The sequence below is a fragment of the Lupinus angustifolius genome, chromosome LG19 (assembly GCF_001865875.1).
Source record: "Lupinus angustifolius cultivar Tanjil chromosome LG19, LupAngTanjil_v1.0, whole genome shotgun sequence".
Lineage (NCBI taxonomy): Eukaryota > Viridiplantae > Streptophyta > Magnoliopsida > Fabales > Fabaceae > Lupinus > Lupinus angustifolius.
The window spans coordinates 15,974,737-15,993,048 of NC_032027.1; the positions used below are offsets into that span (position 1 = coordinate 15,974,737).

The 18,312-nt window shown below is 34.1% G+C and overlaps 1 protein-coding gene across 1 annotated transcript; it reads right to left on the reverse strand.

Annotated features, from left to right (window-relative positions):
* Positions 2,070 to 16,963, reverse strand: LOC109334796 (sodium/hydrogen exchanger 8-like). The gene is given in 23 exon segments (XM_019570751.1): positions 2,070 to 2,582; positions 2,956 to 3,233; positions 4,274 to 4,535; positions 4,833 to 5,039; positions 5,121 to 5,327; positions 5,443 to 5,574; positions 5,697 to 5,794; positions 6,640 to 6,942; positions 7,853 to 8,084; positions 8,306 to 8,413; positions 8,970 to 9,017; positions 10,474 to 10,658; positions 11,059 to 11,114; positions 11,280 to 11,324; positions 12,114 to 12,179; positions 12,254 to 12,306; positions 12,598 to 12,715; positions 12,791 to 12,892; positions 13,375 to 13,532; positions 13,602 to 13,679; positions 14,629 to 14,720; positions 14,903 to 14,953; positions 16,704 to 16,963. Coding segments are annotated over 23 exon segments (3,414 nt in total). The 5' UTR covers positions 16,927 to 16,963; the 3' UTR covers positions 2,070 to 2,270.

The following is an 18,312-nucleotide window of genomic DNA, read 5'->3' on the forward strand; positions in this document are numbered from 1 at the left end:
AGAGAAAGAATTAGGGTTAGAGTCAAATTTGTGGTTAGGAGGAGATGTTGTAGGTGGAAAGTTGGGATTGAAGTGTGCAGGGATTGATCCAGATTCAGTGGATTGATGTGAAGTAGGAATAATGGCAATGTTGGTAGAAAGAGCATCAGAGACTGCTTTATGCTTGTTCTTGATGATTCTTGACTCAAAGGTCAAGAGGAATTGCTCAAGGTCATTGATGGAAGGTGGGTTAATCTGGCTTTCAATGGCAGTGATGACAATTTGAAATTCCTCACCTAATCCATCAAGAACATAGTTTATGTGCTCAACAATTGAGATAGGTGTTCCAATAGATGCTAGAGAGTCAGTGATGCATTTGATTTTTGAGAAGTTTTCTGAGATGGTGTTGTTGCCCTGAGAGATGTTGCGCAATTGAGCCCTAAGTTGACTGCTTCTAGCCTTTGTGTGGGCATTGCAGAAAGAGTGAAGTTCATCCCACAATTGAGAGGATGATGTGCATCCAATAACTCTGGTGTGAAGAGAGTCAGAGATGGAGTTGAGGATCCAAGCAAATAGAGTTTGATCTTGTTCTTCCCAACTGCGATATGAGGGATTAATTTGATGGTGGCTACAGTCAAATTCAGATAAGAACTTTGGTGGAATTTCAGTAGGATGAATGAATCTGATGGGCCTGTTTGACTTGAGGACAGAGACCATAAATTGACTCCAAGTGAGATAGTTTATCGCACTGAGTTTGGTAGAGGAAATAGGAAGAGAGAGAAATGGAGAAACTGCTCGAATTGGAGGAGCAGAAGAATGGGAAGGTGGTCGAGATGAAGGATCAGTGGCAGTGGCCATAAGGGCGATTGATACCATGTGAAAAGATAAAGAAGATGAATATATTTCAAGACTTTTTATTATTGCATACTTGATTGATTACAAAGAGATGGCTTATCCCTTTAAATAAAGAGATAGCAAAACAGAAAGAAGAAATCAGTAACTAACATAAGTTGGTTACTGATATAACAACCTAACAACTAATTAGGCATGTGATAAATTGGCATATTGTGCATGTGACAAATAAGCCAATTTACTCAGCATAAGAATTATAAGAATAACTAATTGTTATTCTCTAATAGTTTATTTCCAAGTTGACTTACTTTTTCGATTAAAAAGTTAATTCTCATTTTACCCTTAATTTCAAGGTTACCTCTATCTGATTTATTTTTCCATCGAAATCCATATTAAAAATGCGTCATGTTGTATATCATGTTATTTTAAAATATTATATTGGTTTTTATATTATATTTTATTTTAATTTTTTCAATCTTTATCATGAAGTAAGAAAAGTTATATTAAAATATATGTCTAATCATTAATATTAAAAATATGTAAAAAAACAACCAATATAATTGCAACATAAATAAATTCATACATGCAATTTACTATGTTAAAAGTAATTTTTTTACCTGACCCAAATGAAACAAAATAGTTTTTACTCAGTTTTTAGCTAAAGTAATAAAACATAAACGTATTATAATTATTATATCAAATTATTTCTTCATCCCTACACCTCGATTAGGGATGGCAACGGACATGGGTGGGTACAGTTAGTAGCTACCCACTACCCATTTTAAAATATGAGAACATTACCCATACCCGCCCGTACTTATATGGGTACTCGTGTGCAGGTATTAGCGGGTATTTTTGGGTACCCGCCCGCCGGTTTCCCATATTACAAATGAATTTTTAATTTTTTACTTCTATTATGTTTCAAATGAGATGAAACTTAATTATTTTTGTACCTTTTGATTGAATGTTAGGCAAAATGCTAAATTTATTGGTGTTTTCTATTTGTGTCATTTTTTGTTCTCATTTCCTTACCAAAAAGTATATAGTTTCTTTGTAAAACATGTAATAATATTTGTAGGGTTTTTCACTACCAAACTCAATAAAATATGTAAACAAAGTAAAATGAAAAAATGTACAAGATGTAATGAATGTTAGAATTATGTATTTTTATTTTAATTACATATGATATATTAATCATATAAATAACGGAGCACGAGTACCATAATACCCGTACCTGCCCATATGTACTACGGGTATTTTTAAAAACTTGTTTATAAAACCCGCGAGTACCCGTTTGTGACCCATACCCATGCCTGTACGGGTTTTACTCACAGTACGGGTTTTTTTGCCATCCATAGAGATTCATTTTCGATAATAGGCTAGGATACACTTGGTGCACACAAATAAAATATCACAACTGATTTCCCAGCACTTCTACATCAAGATGAGGGGTGGAAAGATAGTCCACTTGGGGAATCAATCCTCACAATAAGATCTTCTTCAAAACCAGAATCATCACTTGAATCCTCTTCATCATGTTGTATCCTTTGTTCTGTGCTTTGCAAAGGGGGGTTTGTAACATTTCCTGTGAAGTCCCTAACATCATTATCTTTCTTGGCAGTTGAAGGTCTTTCCGATTTGACTGAAACAAGTAGAGGGTCATGATGCGACCCAATGGTTGGATATGACAAACTAAGAGGCGGCTTCACAAGATTGCTTGATGAACCTCTACTCTGGTTAGGAACGTCCACCTTGAAAGTAAGAAGAATGCATAGAAATTTAAAATGAATTATAAGTTCAAGACAAAGCAAAATTTCCTATCAACAAAGCAAAATTAGCATTATAGACAACAAATCACCAACGTTAGGTGGTTTCATTTGTCAAATTTATGATCTATGTTAGGCCAGATCCAATGGTATCAGTTTCTGCTGAACCATAAATGGCATAAGTTATCAAACAAGGCTTTTGGGATAAATTTAGACATGAAAAATAAAAAAGAGAAGGCGGATTCTCCTTTGAAAACCCTGTCAGAATGCTATGCTTCAACTGATCTATCAAATTAAATGAAATTGAAAAAATAGAATAAAAGATGGACGAAGCTAACGTCTGCATAAACTAATATACCATGCTCCCGTAAATGCTAAGCTGCATTGCCTTTTCAGACAAACTATTGGATTGTTGCCCAATACCTTCAGAGTTCTGCTTAGAGTGTTCAGGCCAACTCATAAGAGTACTACCTAAATTTCTGTGGGAATGATCCATGGCATGTGATAACAATGAACTTGACCTTCTTGGAAGAGAAGCCTCGGCCTCCAATGCTGCAACATCAAATATGATCACCCTTGCTCTAGTTTCAACTAGGTAACAGGATCCTTGATGAGAAAAACTAGATTCCGTAGAACCTAGTATAATTGAAATGTAATGATGTGTCAATATAATTTCCACATGATGATCAAACTACAAATATTTCCACATGATGAAAAGATAGCAAACTTCAAATTTTGACATAAATATAGTTACTGGTATAAAAGTAGCAAAGCTATAAAAACTTGAAACTAAGAGAGAGAGAGAGAGAGAAGGAGAGAGAAAATCAGAGAACTAAATTGTATTCTTTTCATTCTATTTTGGAAAATTATACACAGATGGTTAAGCTTCTATTTATAGAAGCAGAGGCAGTTAAAGATTTGTGTAACTGCCTTCTGCCTAGACTAAAGGCTAGTAACTTTATGCAACTGTTTAACTTACACATTAAGCTAAACTATTATACTCCATAACAGTTATTCTCTAATAAAATCCATTCAAGGACTTCCATTCAGCTTAAGCTCTTAGAAGAATTAGTCCTGACATGTATCGCAGTTTCTACCACAGAGTGGTTAAGAGTAGCTGTTATACTTCATACAATTAAATTAAATTCCAGCACAAGTTTATGCTAATGAACCTCTTGCCTGAGGAGTGTGTGTTAGAGACATAAACCAGTATTGGGTGTTCACTTAACAGCATAATAATCTTACTAAACAGTCAAACAAAATAAACTTTTATTTCTATCAAAGAGCAAGCAGAAAATATCAAGGAAACATAACTACTAACTTTATAAAAATGGAATCTTAAATTATCTTGCCTAAATGTTCTCAATGAATTCCCTTTTTCTCCCACAACATTAAAGGCTAAAAATCTTATCATCAATAAGCAGCACACTTAAGTGAAGGGAATATATTGTTAGCTATGACAAAAAAGAGAGTAGAAAAGTAAGAATGAAAATTTGTATAATCTTCGACAAACTTAGTTTCCTTATCCAGGCTGATGCTTAAATTCCGCTTTGTGCCATACTATTCCCAAATCTCCATATACAACCTATTGCTCCCTAACCAGCATTCATAATACTAACTTGGCGGAAAAAATATTAGACAGAGAAACATATCAACGCATATTTAATTTAGAATACCTGAAATTGTCAAATTTTGGAAGCTTATATTCCCATGTGAAGGAAGCAGAGCTGCTGGTGATGTTACCAGCTCTTGAATATCTTGAGTTTTGACATATCCATCTAATAAGAAGGCAACTGAATGAGGAGGGATTTCTATTGTTTCTCCTCTTATGTATATGGTCATTACTGATCGTTCAGCAACAAGAGCCCTTAAATCTTGCATAGCCAGTTTCTCAAATATTTGGGGTAGCAATAGTTTGGAAAGAAAAATAGCACTTTCCTGCAAATCATTATAAAATTAGTGATTCATTCTAATTTTGAACACATTTATCATCTACTAGTCCTATAGTGCACTACTTTTTTTATGATCTATGATATCATCAATGAATAGGATATCTTAAAGATGAATTTTCGAAAATGAAAAACATAATCCCTGTTGATCTGCAAAGACTTATGAAATTCATATCTGTGTATGCTGGAAGTTCAAAATACAGTCATAAGCAATCAGAATCCATTAAGGGCATAGCAGCAGTAGCACTAAGTAATTTTAGAATAACCAATTTTTATGTGACCATACCTGCCACAGGAAGTCTTCCACTGAAGGGTCTATTTTGAGATTTGAAACTATCGTGTCAGCTTCTATGAAAAAGCATTGTACCACTGAATCTATGATGACATCGCAGATATATGGTTTTCCAGTCAGCACTTCAAAAAGACCCAATGTGCTCCCGTGTGAAAAAGTTGGATAAAAAGGGTGATTGTTTCTTATCATCTTGCTTTCACACTGAAAAAATAGCAATTTTCAATAGCTTCACAATCAGTTATTGTATGGTAAGCTTCATACTGCAGACAATGAGATTATTACCTTCACCGCTCCATTAGAAATTAACCAAATACCATTTGATTTGGCTCCTTCCTTGTAGAGTGTCAAACCACGCAATTTCATCATATCCCTGGTACTGCGTACAAGTGCTTCACGAACCAAAGATGGAAGAGCACCCAACATAGGATGTAAAGTGCTTGATTTAGGAAGCTTCACTAGAGGATTTCTAAGCAATTTCTTTAAATTAGTCTGAAAATAATAAAAAATCCATTAATAGATGAACAACCTAATTTTAACGTTCATAAGTGTAGCTATAATGACTACAGATAAACAAAAAAATATGAATATACTAGATAGAAGATACTTGGACCGCATCATGAAGGTGTAGCATCTCTTTTTCTTCCAATATTCCAACCTTCTTAAGGTTGTGAACATATTCAAGTCAATGATTTAGTACTGAATATGTCGCTTGCCTTGTTTTTACAACATGCAGAACCTGGAATTAGACATTCACAGCATAAAATAAAAGCCAAAATGAGAAAAAGAGCATCTCAATTTGACACTTGGAAGTTTGAACTAAAAACAAAAAGCTTTGGAGGTTTAACTTAACACACAAACCTGAGGGTATGTTATACGAACATCTTCTAGGAACTTCCTTGCCTCTTCTCCTTCTACAAGACTTTCATTGATAACAGCAGAAGCAACACCACTGTCACCTAAAGAAGAAGTATATGTAGAAGAAATAAATATAAATGATTCTAATTATAGTTATAATTCTAACCAATACAATGCTCTAAGAAAGAATTCAACAACTACATTATAGTACTCTGGAAGGGTATTAAGGCTTTCTTAAGGAGTTTGGTTTTGGAGGGGAGGAAGGGGATGACTTTAGAAAGTCTCTTCCTTGTTTGAAAGTTAAATGAAAGAGAGGGGAAAGTTTTGAAGGGTTTCTAGAGCCCTCTAAACCCTTTGCGTGTCTATTTACATAGTTCCCCTAATTTGGGGTTTTTTCTAGAGACAAATTGTCAAAATACCTAAATGCTTTTAGTAAAATTATATAATTATATTTAAAGAAATATAAACATATATTCTTGCATTTTTGTTACTTTACCTCTCTCCCATCTAAATTTCACACTCTCAAAGAAGGAAGAGGATTGCCTTCCTTTCCTTTTCCCTTCCTCACCCATCCTTGCCCCTTGATCCCCCTCTCCTTCCCTTTCACTCATAACTCCCAAACAAGGCCTAAGAATCTTTTTGGATTAAGGGTTTCAAAGGGAAAGGAAAGCGAAGACATATTTTAAAATTTTAAATTAGAAGAGTTATGTGAAGCTTTTATAAAAATAAATAAATAAAATGATAAGGTAGATTTCACATCATTTTATTATGTTATTCCTTATTTATTGATTTATACATAACTTTCTTAATTTAAAATAAAAAATATGCCTTCTTTTCCCTTGGAAACTATCAATACAAAAAATCTTACATTGTATATATGCCACAAATTTATGATAGGAATAGCAAATATGAAAAGGAAGGCAGAAAAACGGAGATAGACTATTACCTATAAAGTCATGCAGCAGTCCTCGAGCAATTCTGTGGGCACGAAGAAATGCAGCACAAATATAACATGCAGATTCCAACCTTCCCACGATGAAGTATGTAACTAACTTTGGTGGGAACATACCAGACTGAAGAAAGTTGTAGTAATTTGGGAAGTGGACATTATCTTTTAAACCTTTCCAGTCACATAGAGGCTGATGTGAAGCTAAATCTATTGCTTCCTCGACGGACGGCATTAGGAGATTAGCTGTTGTTTGAGAAATTCTTCCTTCATTAAGCATTTGTGAGTATGCAGATTGCACACCTAATATGAGCAATGAGTTCTCAAATTAGTCAAATATATTAATATATTTGATCAATTCAAGTTCCTAGTACTACTATACAAACTGTCATAACTCAACAAAGGCAACTTTTGTAAATCAAGTACAAATACACTTGGTGGAAACAATAGAGGCATAAAACTAATTTAAGCCTTTAGATGAACACAATTATCATGATAAGTGGTTTGCACTTACCACCAAAACAACTCTCCACCAAAAATGGATATTGATTAGATTAAGATTTTAAAATTAATTTTATGCAGGAAATGGTCAAGCTATAAATTTAAATTGACCCAAAACTCTTTACTGATAGAAAAAATGCCTAAAAATGTATATACTACAATCAAATGCTTCATTCGAACAGCACATGCACAAAACTGAAAGTAAAAAAAAAATATGCACAGCTGAAATGTCAATAGAAAATGCATTTATGGAATACTTTAATAAAATGGGGACCGATTGTACCCAAAGCTTCAATTAAATTGAAAAGGTATCCAAACATGGAATCAAGCATACCCTTGCTGCCCCTCGAAAAAAAATTATTCTTGCAGATGCAATATGGTATTGCAGCATTATGTCTCATTGTCTCCTTTATTTTTACCATTAATTTAAGGACAGCAGAGATTCGGAATGCTTGAACCAGTTAATAAACAGTTTCATTAATTGTGGTAGGGCATAACTCACCCCAAAAGCTAGATCAAGGGGTGAGGATTGCCCAAGCCTTATACAGGCTATCTTTTGCCCTTGCCCATTTGATGTGGGATCTCAGAAAACATAGACATGGTACAGACTGGATGAAGTCCACTTGTTGAAGTAGAAATAATTGACGCATGTAATCAGAAACTATAGAATTAACAATAATTAGGATTGAAACAAATGCAAACATTCCCGTACCATCTAGCAGCCGTATTCGTATGTCTGTCACATTCATAGGATCAAGGTTACCATCACTTTCAGATGCACCATGAGGGTGAACATGTTCACCTTCAATATTATACAAACAGGAAATATAACTCTTCACTGTGCTCCAGTCAGAAGGCCCCAGTTCCTCATCATCTCCAAGCTCACCAAAAGCCTCCAATGCTTTGTTCAACATTTCATACTTTGTGAAGTCAAGGATACGTTTCTACAATGACATGATAAAAACATGAGGGCCAAGTCCAAATATAGCAAAGAGAAGAGAAAGGCAATATCTAGAGATTTTCATTTGGAAACAATTTACAACAAGCATTTATACAACTCTGAAGCTTTGTAAAACATTAAGGTGCCACTAAAAAATATAAGATATTAACAAATTTCATCTCTCATAGTAAGTAGTTGAATGTAGAAGATAGAGAGAACTCTGACCTTTGCAGCTGATAACTTGTCCATACCTAGGAAGTGTAAAAGAAACTGTGTGGTTGAACCGTTCACTACCATTGTTAAAAACACAATTCCACCAGTGAAGAAAACAAACTGCACAGTCATAAAAACATTTAAGTAAGTTTATCAAGACAATTATTACAAGGGCCTTTCTCTGGTATCCTTTATCCTTATTCTTTAGGGTAACAGTACCCTTCCAATCAATTATTATAAAGACAATTCCACCACTTGTATTTATTTGTCAGCTAAATCAAAACTCCGATTGCCTTTTTTAATTTTCTTTAATTTCAGGTTCCGTTTCAAAATTTTAATATTACAAAGTAACTTTCTATTATAGATTTCATATAACTGGAACCCCATAGAATGTCTTACCTAGTTAATAGGAGAAATGAGAACAAACCACATCATTGTAAGTGCATGTATAAACCGATTTATAAAGTTTTAGGTTATGAGTGACAAAGTTTCATATAAATTCAAGTAATAATATTTTTTTAATTAGCATGATACTTCAAAAAACAAGGGCACCAAAGCAATTTCCATATATTAAAGAGTTGTGAATTGTAATGGCTAATGACCATGAATAATCATAGAAAAATGTCATGCATATAAATTTTACAAGTGCTTTATCAATATACATAGCAAAACATACCAGTGATCCTGTTTCTGGAGTCAATTCAGCGGATCTGCCAGTTGAACTCTAAACAAACAAAAAATTTCTAATTAGAGGATTACACAACAAAAATGTGAACATCAATATCAATGATAACCTCATGCGGGAATAAGTTATATTTATAAATTAAAAAAGACAAATGAGCTGAGTCAATAAGACCCAAAAGAGATTCCAATTCAGAAATTTTTTAATTATTCAAATTATGGAAACAAAAAGTAGAAATTTGAACAACAGTCGAGGATTGAAGAGAGACGCTTATTTGTAGAAGAGAAAGAGAAGGGGAAAAGTAGAATAAAAGAGAAATAAGTTGGAAGGTTTGCAGTGGACAAAAAAAGGAGGGTTAGGTCTTGGTGATTTGTTGTCCAAACTTTTCTTCTGGGATTTCCTCCACAGTCTTCTTCTTTAGGGCATAAGTTATCCTGAGTGTAAAAGATGTAAACTAATCTAGAAGAGAGAGACCAAGAAAAATCATAGGTGAAATGATTAAAAAAGAATTAGAAATCAATGCTTTATTAATGAAATTGATTTATGATAGAGCGTTACAATATCGTTGGATCCATTTAACCTACCCCACCTAGTAGGGTAAAAGCTTAATTGTTGTTGTTGTAAGTTTGGAGGTTTTGGCTCTAATATACAAGCTAAAGATCTTGTTACAATGCTCTCTCTATGTTGTGTTGTTGTGTCTATGATTGGAACAGATTGCTAGAATTTTCAATGACTTTCTACTCTAGACTTAATTTGGCATAAGATTACTCGTTTTGCCAGCCTTTGGTGCTCTACTCATGGAGCTCTTTTATGGGTGTTTCTTTGTTAATCATGCACAGAAATTGGCATGCTTTTTTCCAAGACTCTCTTTCACATGTTTTTCTTGCATCCCTTATGTTTGTTTGTGAGGATGTTGTATCCTCTTTCTTTGTACTCCGCTTCCCATGTATATCCCTAATTTAAAATTACTCTCATAACCTAAAATTATGAATGAAAATCGTAAATAACCATGAAATTTTAATCAATTAGAATGTTCCCCATTATTCTTTATCCAATACTCCATTATCATTTCTATTATATACACCATCAGCTCTTTTTCATAATTCTCTTCCAGTTTCATCACTTTGTTTAAGGAGTTTACTTTAATCTCCCTTCTGTTGTTTGTTCCTGTCTAATAAAGTTTCTCCTTTTTATCAGGAAAATAACGAAAAGATTGTTTCTTTACTTTTAAATAATTACAAGACAAGTCTATGAAGAATTAGAGGTAAGCCTTGGTGCAACAATAAGGCTGCTCCTTAGTGACCAAGGGCCACATGTTCAAATCCAAGAAGCAGCCTTGCCACTTACTGGGGTAAGGCTGCGTACATCTAACCTCCCCTTACCCCACGAGATGGGAGTCTTATGCATTGGGTTAACCTACATGTCTATGAATAATTATAGCTAAAAGAAGAAAAAAAAGTTCGTATAGATATGAATCATGAGTTCACTGAATACTTGCCTTTACTGATAGTGAAAGAGACAAAGCAACCGCCCCACGCAATCCTGCCCAGATAAGAATAATAGCTTCCTTCCAGTCCAAACCATATCCAAAATATCTTAGAAAGGGAAAAAATGCTCCAACTACAATGCATCGAGTTACTTGAACATAGGCATAGAGAAGCAAGAGGTGGACCCATGATTTTCCTACAACAGAATCAATAGTTTGTAGTCACTCCTTCAGACTCAACAAACAAGAATTTTAACAAGCAAAGGGCAAGCAACACAGACAAGATCATCAAGAAAATATAGGTTTGAAGAATGTTTTTAAAGGTAATGATTTAAAGATCTTCTATCTCTTTAAATCTACATTGACTTTCCGTGTTTCAGATTTCCAACCTAGATGAGTCAACGAAAGATACACTCACAATTACAGAACTTATGATGCATCAGCACAACCATACATGAGTATAATAAGGTCCAACTTATTAAATAGTAACAACTTCTTGTGTTAGCACCCAATGTATTTCATGGTATGGCTTCCCTTACTTGAATGAAAAGTAAGCATATAATGAAAAGAGAAAACAATTTAAGAAGTGAATACTACCATCAGAAAAAATATGGTTATCACCACCAAGTATGCTTTCAGCTATAACAACTCCACTGGAAAAAGAAAATAGGAAGATATTAGCAAAAGAAGCAGCTCAAAACTGTGTTCAACGAGAAAACCATATTTGTTTGATTCATCATTCCCAAATGGGATGAAAGCCTGTTTCATAAGTCATAGGAAATTATTGATATTATTTCAAAATCAAGCAAAGTTCTTACCTCAAGATGAATATTAATGTATTAGCAATATAAGCAACCATTTCCCTAGAGAAAAATAAAGAAATGGTTAAACGGGATTAACTTTGACAACAAAATATAAAATGGGAAAACAAAGGACAAAATCCAACATAATACATCTCAAATACGACCTCACTACAAACACAAGGAATACAGTGATTCAGTGCTTTTCCTTCCAAACAGAAGCTTTCTTCTTTCTTTATATAAGCAAAAAACAAAGAGAAGGATGTAAAACCTTAAAGGGAATGAGTTTATAGGTCTTTCCATTTATATAGGATTTCCACACACTTGAATTTCCAACAATCTCCCTCCCAAATGCAAGTCTTTGCATTAGTATGCTCCCCCTCAGAGGGAAGTGATTCCAAGCTGTTGAATCATAAGGGGAGCCCAAAAGTAAGGGAGATGACCATCAATGGGCTAGGTAAGAAATTACAATAGTAGGTTTGACATCACATGTTGACCCAAAATCTTAAGGCATAAGGTCTATAGATTTTTTCCAATTACTCCTTATTTAACCCATTCTTTATCAATGTGATACTACTTAAACACTCATGAACTTCTAACAAAAGAAACATACAGAGCACCAGAAATCTGCTTAAACTAACCACAATAGCAACTCATTATGGAAAATAGAGTTCTACTCTTACAAATGACAAAGGAAAAAACAACTTGATCTTATAAAACCCAGCATTCTATCTCAACCATTTTCCATTGTGTTTTCCTCCATTCCTTTTACCATCAATGAATTGGGGTTAGGTGAAAATTTATAAACTGCCATAGAATGACACTAATTTATAGGTTAGACAAAAGGCATACCAAAAGAGATGCAAGCTTTGTTGACTTTCACCCTTAAAAGCTGTCCTTGCATACGCAGAATAGAACCTGTAGAAAGATTTCCATAAGCATATTTCCAAATTTTAAGAAGTAAAGACACATCGTAATAGAGGTCAACTTACATTCCCAATGACATCACTGTCAAAACACCAGAGACAATAGCACCCTCTTGAGCCTATAAAAGATTTGGGCCGTCAATTTTTTCCATGAACAAGATGGATTCAAAACAACACCAAGAACAAAAACCGAATAAATGATATGAATTCGAAAAAGATAACATCTCAACTTAGTAAAAGATGCATCCAAAGTACATCACTCTTGCGAATCTGTTCATAATTTAAATAAAATCTCCCGTCTCTTTCTAAAGTATGTATCTGAAGTACATCCCTAGTGTAGAACTATTAATTAATACAAATATGATCTCTCATCATACTACATGATGCATCCAAGTTTTAAAGCAACTTACAGTGAAGTAACCAATGTAGCTAATCGCAAGCGTTAGAGAAATCTCTATCACTGAATCATTAAAAATAAACCCAAGCCACAAAACAGATGCTATCCCAAAAGCAAGACCAATTCCTACACTGAACCAAACAAACAATCATATAAGCAAAGTTAATTATTGCCACTTGTGCGGCAGAGAAGTTTGTGAAACCTACCCTCCTAGCGAAACTTGTGCAAGAAATTTGATTATGGCAGTCCAATTGAAGGTCTCTCCAAGGACCATCCGATAGAATAGTGTATAAACCACAATAGCCATCCTGGACAAGAATGAATGTTAAGCTTTTCCGACGACAAAATAAGAACGTCTAAAAGAACCATCAATTGCAGAAATAATATGTTTTGATCCAATTTGAAGATATGGGACAAGAGTCCCAAATTAGAAGTATGGGGTCCCAATACGGGAATTATATGGCCTTGGGATCTCCAACCACAATAACTAGCTTTTGTGGTGTGGACTCCTAAGGTTCATATCAATTGGTATCAGACCATTCCACTAATCCACCATGTCTCTCAACTGCAAACGACCAGTGCTAGTGGTGACACTAGTGATGCAGTGAAAGTTTAGGACTAGTCAATGCGACAGTCCACGCTGCACAACCATCCCATCATGGGTGAAGAGGCTGCGGAGGATGGTGGAATGTGATGATCCAATAGCTATTGTGGTGTGGTTCTCCCGAGGTTTGATCTGAAGTATATATGTTAGACGGAAAAAAAAGTGAAGGGAACTAAAACAGAATACCCATCATTCATCATGGATTCCCCTTCAATTATTGTTCTTAGCTTTTTGCTGGCACCAAGCTCTTTTAGCATAGCCAAAACTGCAACAGGATCAGTTGCACTCAAAAGTGCCCCAAGCAATAGTGATGTTTTCCAACTCCAGTTATATGGAAAAGTAAACTGCATAATGAGTGAAAGAGATTATCATATGACATGAATGACAAAATATAAACACACTGGTGCACATACCTTCAAAACAAATCCAAGACAAACGGTGGAAACCGCAACACCTGGAGCAGCTAATAATATCATTTGTCCAATACACCTCTGTATCAAAACAGAAAATAGGGATAAGTTCATTTAGCTGCATTCCCCGGTAATTACTTCTAATCTTGTATAGTTTTGAAACTTAACAGGCACTATGTTATCAAATATTCAACATGATGGAGAATATCATGAATCAACTCTCCCAAAAGTTTAAGCTATAGGTGAAGGCATTGGAATGACATTATTGTATCTCTAACCTTGCCTTGTAAAGTTACAGCCATTTGAGCTTGCAGCATGGACGGTGCACAAGCCCATCTGTACCATGTGTTGAAACTCAATTTTTACTTAGAAAAATGGGGGTTGCGAGGATTAAACTGTTGACCACTTGTTCATACAAGCTTACATACCATTTATTAGGTTTGAGAAGAAAGCATGTGGAAGCCATGACCTGAATCCAGCGAGGCCAATATTATTCAGAGGTAAGTGAGAAAAGCTGTCAGCGACCTTTATGGAGTGAAGGCTTTGGTGCCATGTCATAACCAACTCTCCCAAACATTTGAGCTATTAGGTGAAGGGACATAAATGGCTTTGTTATTATTTAACAGGGAACTCTGTTTTGACATTACAGTGCTATTATTGAGAAATTGGCAAACAGTTTTCAGTTTTCTTTTTGTTTTTGTAATTTTATATTGGATGATTTAATGTTTCTTGTTCTCCATGTACTTACTTCGATTCAATCTTTCCCATGGAAAAACTGGGGCTCCATAAAATTTTAAGAAAGCAAATGAACATGCACAGTGTTTCTCAAATTACATCATGAAAAAAGCACTGAAACATACATAAATTACTTATAAGTAGGCAAGAGGTTATATCTTTAATATGCATACCAAATTAAATGGGTCTGTGCATAATCATGTAAGAGCATGCGTGCATATACAAGACAGAAACTAGCATAACAATATGTCAACCTCACTTTATAATCCACAATTTGTAATTATAGGGGAAAAACCTTAATTTGGTGAATTTCCATTGAGAATGCGCTCTCGAAAAGGAGAGCAGGAAGAAAAACAGCTAACAGAAGGTCTGGATCAATTTCTGACCCTGCATATTAAAAATATCAACCTTCAATTAATCTTAATCAAGTCAAAGCTAATTAAGTTGAAACATTTTCTAGATGCCTAGTCTCTAAGTGTGTTCCAAAGCTGTGCAATGAAATGATTGGCCCTTGTTTTCCATTATCGGCACGTACATAATATTTTCATCATAATAGGAAACAAACTTACAAATACGAATTCCAGACCCAATCTTTCCCAGCCGATGATGAGTACCATATTCTGTTCAAAGGCCCATCATTAATCAGTCAAGTAACGTAGAGTATATATATAAATGAAGAACAAAGAGTGTATATTGTATGTAAAGGCAAAAAAACATTAAAATGGTAAAAAAACTTTGGACCCTGTTGTAAGAGCAAGACTATAAAAAGCGTAGAGTCTATCCATCAGCTGTCACATAGTTTGATGGAAAATAGTTTTTCATTTTTATCAAACCTAGGAAACACCACATGCTTTCAAGAACATTTTCTATTTCCATGATTCAAACTGGGAAGCACAACACGTTCCAACAATAGGAAAGTTTAAAGCTATTAATAGACCCAAGTGGCATCTAACAAAATAAAGAATGAAGCACATTTTTAATAAACAAAAGGATATCAACATTGAAAAACTTCAAATAAAATACATTCCACAGATTGGAAACCAAAGAAAGCACTTTCAAACTCTTCAAGTATCCTTGGGAATGCTGTCATCCCAAGTTAGCTAAATGTTATTGGGCTTATGTAGGCTAGAAAGATTGTTAGGACTTAGGAATATAACTAGTTGAAACAGTCAGTAAATTAAGAAAAGATTCACCAAAAATCACTTGTCTGGGCTATATTGGACTCCTTTAATTATCATAGGCATGATTTCTGTTAATAACATGACATTGATATACATATAAGCATACCCTTTCCATGAAAAAATAAATGAAAATTTGTCTTATTGCATATTATTATAGTAGTAACATTGTGTTTTTTTCTTAGTTCATTCATCTTCTCTTTAGTATTCACCAATAGCCAGGACATGTTACTTATGTCCACTGCGAAATTACTTATTTTCCTTCTTTTCTTTATTTTGAATTCAACTATTACATGTATTGATCTCCTGACACATGTCTTATATATGCAGTTGACCTTCATTGGAATTTCAAATCTCTAATCCTTTTGACTGACTTAAAAGTTAGAAAGAAATAGCATCTTAGCACATCCCTGCAACAAATATATATGGAAAAAAACTACACAAATTGAGTGCACCATAATGAAGAAACTGAGGATTTGCAATATAAGAAGCTCCATAAGATCTCGGTTAAACAAAGATTGCATAGAGAATCAATAAAATAAAGAAGTTCCACTGTAAACTACTTATTTCCTTTACTTATACTTCTTTACAGAAAAATAAATTATTCATAGAAAGAGGAAATATTCTCTTTCTCCTAGCCAACCATGATGAAAAATACTATGACTGCATGATCCAGGGGCAGAGGAACTAGAAGTTCAAAGTAGAGTTAAATAAAATGGAATTTTTCTATCATTGATTGAGAATTTCATATGGACTATATTCATTGGTTCAAATTGTTGACCAAATCACCTCATATAGCCACAATTGTGGTGTGACACCAAACCATGATGATGCGTCAGGCCACGGCGTAACCGCATCAGACCACATTTAGGCAACATTAAGCCAAGTCTGAACGCATTAGGCCGCATCGAATTAAAAAAATATTTTTTAATCATAAAAAATTCACACAACAATGATCACATTATGAATCACAACGGCGGCAATGAACGTAACCATAATAATTGCAACCGTAATCACAAGTAGGTAATCAAAAAACAAAAAAACCAAAATTGAAAATCAAAAGTACCATGCGCTAAAAGTTAAACATAATAATCACACCAAGCAAAAAAAAACAAAATCAAGAGAAAACCACAGCAATCAATGAAAAAACTCAAGTAGGTAATCAAAAAACAAAGAAGCAAAATGAATGAACCTAAAGATCCAATAGCAATGCCAAGGATGAGAAGGGCAACAGTATAAGGGATTCTGGTCCCACGGAGAAGGTTTCTACAAGCTATTCCAAGAGCCAGACTAAGACCAAAGAAGATGATTGCATCAGATGGAGTCCCATCATTTTTCGAAGAAACGGAGACAGGTTGTTCTTGCTCTTGCTCCATGAATTTGTATGTAATCATTGATCCAGCCACTCCTTCCATTTGAATGGGAATAGTAGTCGAAATTGAAAGGGGTTATAACAGTTACAGAGGTTGTTATCGTTATGAGTTTGGTTTAGGTGTTTTTGCTGTTTGAGTCAATAAATAGTAGAGAGAAACAAACACGTAACATGTACGAGGTAGAAAGGTAAGTATGGTTGAGAAAGAGATAGAGATTCGATTCGCAGTGGAACAGGACAAAAAGGTTCGGTGAGTGGCGAATATAATTCTCTTCTCCACTAATTTATACCACTCCAATATTTCGTCACGTAAGTATTGTATTTTGGCTGAGTAACTTTCTCTAAGAGTGTATTGCTATGATAAATGAAACATTTGATTTTTTTGGTCTTTGTTATTTAATGGAATCTTACAACACTATCATCATTAACAAATTGACAGCTCAATTAAAATTGACACTTCAACTTAGATAGTGTCCTCAATTTATCTCAGCACATTCCGTTCTTGCATAATTGCTTCCTATATTCTTTTCCTTCACAAATATGTCAACGAGAAGTAATGTGGAGGTTGCCCGATTCTCTGCAAAAAGCATGGTCGTGAAAGTAAAGAAAGATTTTATTTTTTTTGTTATGGTTTTCATAGATTTTGGAAGGAAGATGGGAGAAGAGAGTAATAAAGGGTATATTTGGATACCATCCCAATATAATATTCATTCCACCACTTTTCTATAGGCACGCTTATAACAAAAAATAAAAACAAAAAATAAAAACAAAAAACAGTGTTGGATTTGTGCTGTTGGAGGTAGTTTTGGAGATCTAACAAAGTTATGTTTCAAGCAATAGAGAAAAGGTTGGTAGAACAGCTTTAGGATTAATTAATTAATTATGACATGGCTAATTTAATTGACAGCTGGTTGGTGGTACGGAGAAATAGGTATACAACAATATTGATTATGCTACAAATTAGGTATTAAATCCTTTTTACATTTTTAACATGGTGCATGTATTTATTTTGTGTGATATTTTCCATAAATAAGAAATGAGTTGGAGTGTTATGTAAGAAAATATAGCATAGTTTCATGCTTGCTAAGTCAAATATAATATATTTAATTGAATTTCGTAAATTACATTGAGTTATGTTTTAGTTGCTTTCATTTATTTATATTACATCTACTTAATTTAACTTTTGATTTATAATTCTAATTTTATAAGGTTTAAACTTTAAACTTGTTTAATAATGCACTTTTTATTTGATTTGAATGTGTATGGTTATATATATAATGTCAGACATAATACTGATAAATGTGTTACTTCCGTCCATCATTAACTTAAAATTAATATGCCTTTATTATTTATATAATATATATATGTGTATGATGTTGTCAGGTTCGTTCCAATAATTTAACCTGATAAATCAATTAGGACTTAACTG